Source organism: Halyomorpha halys, unplaced genomic scaffold (genome assembly GCF_000696795.3).
Source record: "Halyomorpha halys isolate HHAL.00 unplaced genomic scaffold, Hhal_1.1 Scaffold84.1, whole genome shotgun sequence".
Lineage (NCBI taxonomy): Eukaryota > Metazoa > Arthropoda > Insecta > Hemiptera > Pentatomidae > Halyomorpha > Halyomorpha halys.
Window position 1 is genome coordinate 1230577 of NW_027110155.1, and position 2719 is coordinate 1233295.

The 2719-nt window shown below is 37.2% G+C and overlaps 1 protein-coding gene across 4 annotated transcripts in view; it reads right to left on the reverse strand.

The window, feature by feature from the left end:
* Positions 1 to 1667: 1667 nt before the first annotated feature.
* The window catches only part of LOC106677028 (ATPase WRNIP1), a 385191-nt gene continuing 384139 nt past the window's right edge, over positions 1668 to 2719 (reverse strand). For all 4 annotated transcript variants that reach the window (XM_067048308.1, XM_067048306.1, XM_067048307.1 and 1 more), the window contains exon 4: positions 1668 to 2700. In XM_067048308.1, the coding sequence (XP_066904409.1) occupies positions 2299 to 2700 (402 nt within the window). In that variant the 3' untranslated portion in view covers positions 1668 to 2298. The remainder of the gene's footprint in view (positions 2701 to 2719) is intronic.

The following is a 2719-nucleotide window of genomic DNA, read 5'->3' on the forward strand; positions in this document are numbered from 1 at the left end:
TATGTAATAAGGCTCCAGGTGCTGATGGACTCTCCGCAGAACTCATCAAGTGTAGTGGGAATGAACTGGTAAAGGATATGCAGGATCTCCTCATGACCTTTTGGACAGATGAAGTTCTAGCGGACCCATGGACCAAGTCATTCATCTGTCAAATATTTAAGAAAGGTGATCGACTTGCTCCAACTACAGAGGGATTACCCTCCTGTCTGCCGATTACAAAGTCCTGTCAAACATCCTCTTTGAGCCTTTGCTACCCTATGCGGAGAGGGCACTCGATACCAGTGCGAATTCAGAAAAGGCAGGTCCATGACTGATCAGATATTCTGCCTCAGGACGATTCTCGAGCGAGGAAGGGAATTCAAGATTAAAACTCACCACCTCTTCATCGATTTTAGAACAGCTTATGATAAAGTATATAGGGAAGAATTATATGAGGCTCTAAAGCATTTTAAAATCGCTAGCAAGGTCATAAGCCTCGCGAGGCTTACAATGAACAACATAAGCTGCATGGTTCAGATTGGTGGAGAGTGATCGGAGGAATTTCCCTCAATAAAGGAATTATGCCTGGGAGATGCCTTAGCCTGCCTTCTCTTTGATCTTGCACTCGAGAGGGCAGTGAGAGAGGCTGGGATACTGACCAATGGCAATGTCTTTAATAGATCAGTACAACTCCTTGCATACGCGGATGATAGAGATATCATAAGACATTTCTCCAGGCTGTATCGGACGCTTTCCTTGTTCTAGTGGGTCCTGCGAGAAGACTTAGCTTGGATGTCAATATGGAAAAAACAAAATATATAGTTACGGGAGAGGTGCCTGGGCCTGGAGAGGAGGTGACCTTCAGGGAATACCAATTTGAGAAGACTAATGCTTTTGTATATCTTGGCTCATTGGTAACTCAAGAAAACGAACCTGAAAAAGAGATTCAGCATAGGATCATAGCAGCAAATCGTTGCTATTTTTCTATGACAGGGCAGTTCCCGAACAGAGCTCTTTCTAGAAACTCAAAGCTTTGTCTTTATAAGACGATAGTGTGCCCATTCTTGCTATATGATTGTGAGACTTGTGAGAGAAAACCAGGAGCTGAACACTATGTTTAAGGAGCCCAATACAGTTTCAGTAATGAAAATTGCAGAACTGAGATGGGCAAGGCACGTCGTTAGGATGGGCAGTGAGGATCCACCTAGACAATTACTGATGGAGCCACTCCATGGTACCAGGAGAAGAGGAAGACCAAAGCTGCAATGGGCTGATGGTGTTGCTGCTGATGCAAAAAATATGCTGGGGCTTGGGAATTGGATGGCGGGTGCAAGGGACTGAGACAATTGGCGGAAGCTGCTGGAGGAGGCCAGGATTCGACACCGGGTTGTAGAGCCACACTAGTAGTACTTGTAGTAGTAGTAAGTTATCCAAATGGCTTTCAAGGTTGTAAACTTATCTTATCACAACTCCTACTATAACCAACAATATAAAATAATAATAATAATGTTTTATTTTAATTGATTAAAAGCCAAGGTGGGCCATTTTTTACACTACTTATGAACATGACTACTGTTAATTTTATCATTTTCAAGTTTGAGTCAGCATTTTCCTTGATTGAAATATTTCTATATAATTAAAAAATAGATATTAGTATTCAGTAAGTTAGGAACAAATAAAATACAATAAACTAATAAAGAAATGTATTTTTTAATAAGTACATGTATATATATATATTTATATGGCAATCAATTGAAATTAATGGCAGATATTGTCCTCATTGACACTTTTTTTATGGCATAAGGACAACTTTTGACCAAAATAAATATTACGTATTACATACAGATATTTTTGTTACAAGAACCTGTCTTAACTTTTAAATGATTAATACAAAAAATGATATCACTATGAAATGTAAAAAGAATAAAAGTATATAAATTTGAAAACTGAGATTACTTTATAGGGGAAAATAAAGTAGTGATATAAAGATACAAATGAAGGGATAAACCTATTTACAATAGTTATTTACATTTCATAAGGTACTCAAAGTTTTTGAGATTAACTAGATTTCAGAAACATAGGGTAACACATGAGTATAATCAAATCACACTCATTGCCAGAATCATATTTATCATTCGGACTATTTCTATCTTTTGATGTTATATCAAAATACTTTTGCGCAAATTAAAAATACAAAATATGATTTTCAACTTTTCTTGAAAGTTTTTGTTTTTTAAATTTCATTCTTAACTGGATGAAAATAGTCCGAATAATAAGTTTTTATTTTAGCCTTGAATTTCTAAACTTTTATTTTGCCAATTATTGACTTTGTGTTTGATCATACTGTTGCTGTTGAAGTTCTTCTTGTGGTACTTGTTGCATTTGCTGTTGTGGCTCCCCTAGGATTTTTTGTTGTGGTACCTGCTGAAGTTGCTGTTGTGTTACCTGCTGTGTGTGCTGTTGTGGTTCCTGTTCTACTTGCTGAACATCTTGTTTCTGGTAATAGTAAGACTTCATATCGTAAGTTGCTTTTTTGGGATAACCGCCTTTTGTTGGCACCTTGTAAGTCTGAGCAAATTTTGGATGATAGTAGCGTGGCTTGTATTTCTCTTTGGGTACCTTGGTTCCGTAGTTATAATAATTGTAGTCATAAACTTGACCAACGGTTTCAACGTTTTCTTTATGCAGGTAGGGATAAGGGTTCCTAATTGTCATAGGCACCTGAAATTGTAAAAAAAAA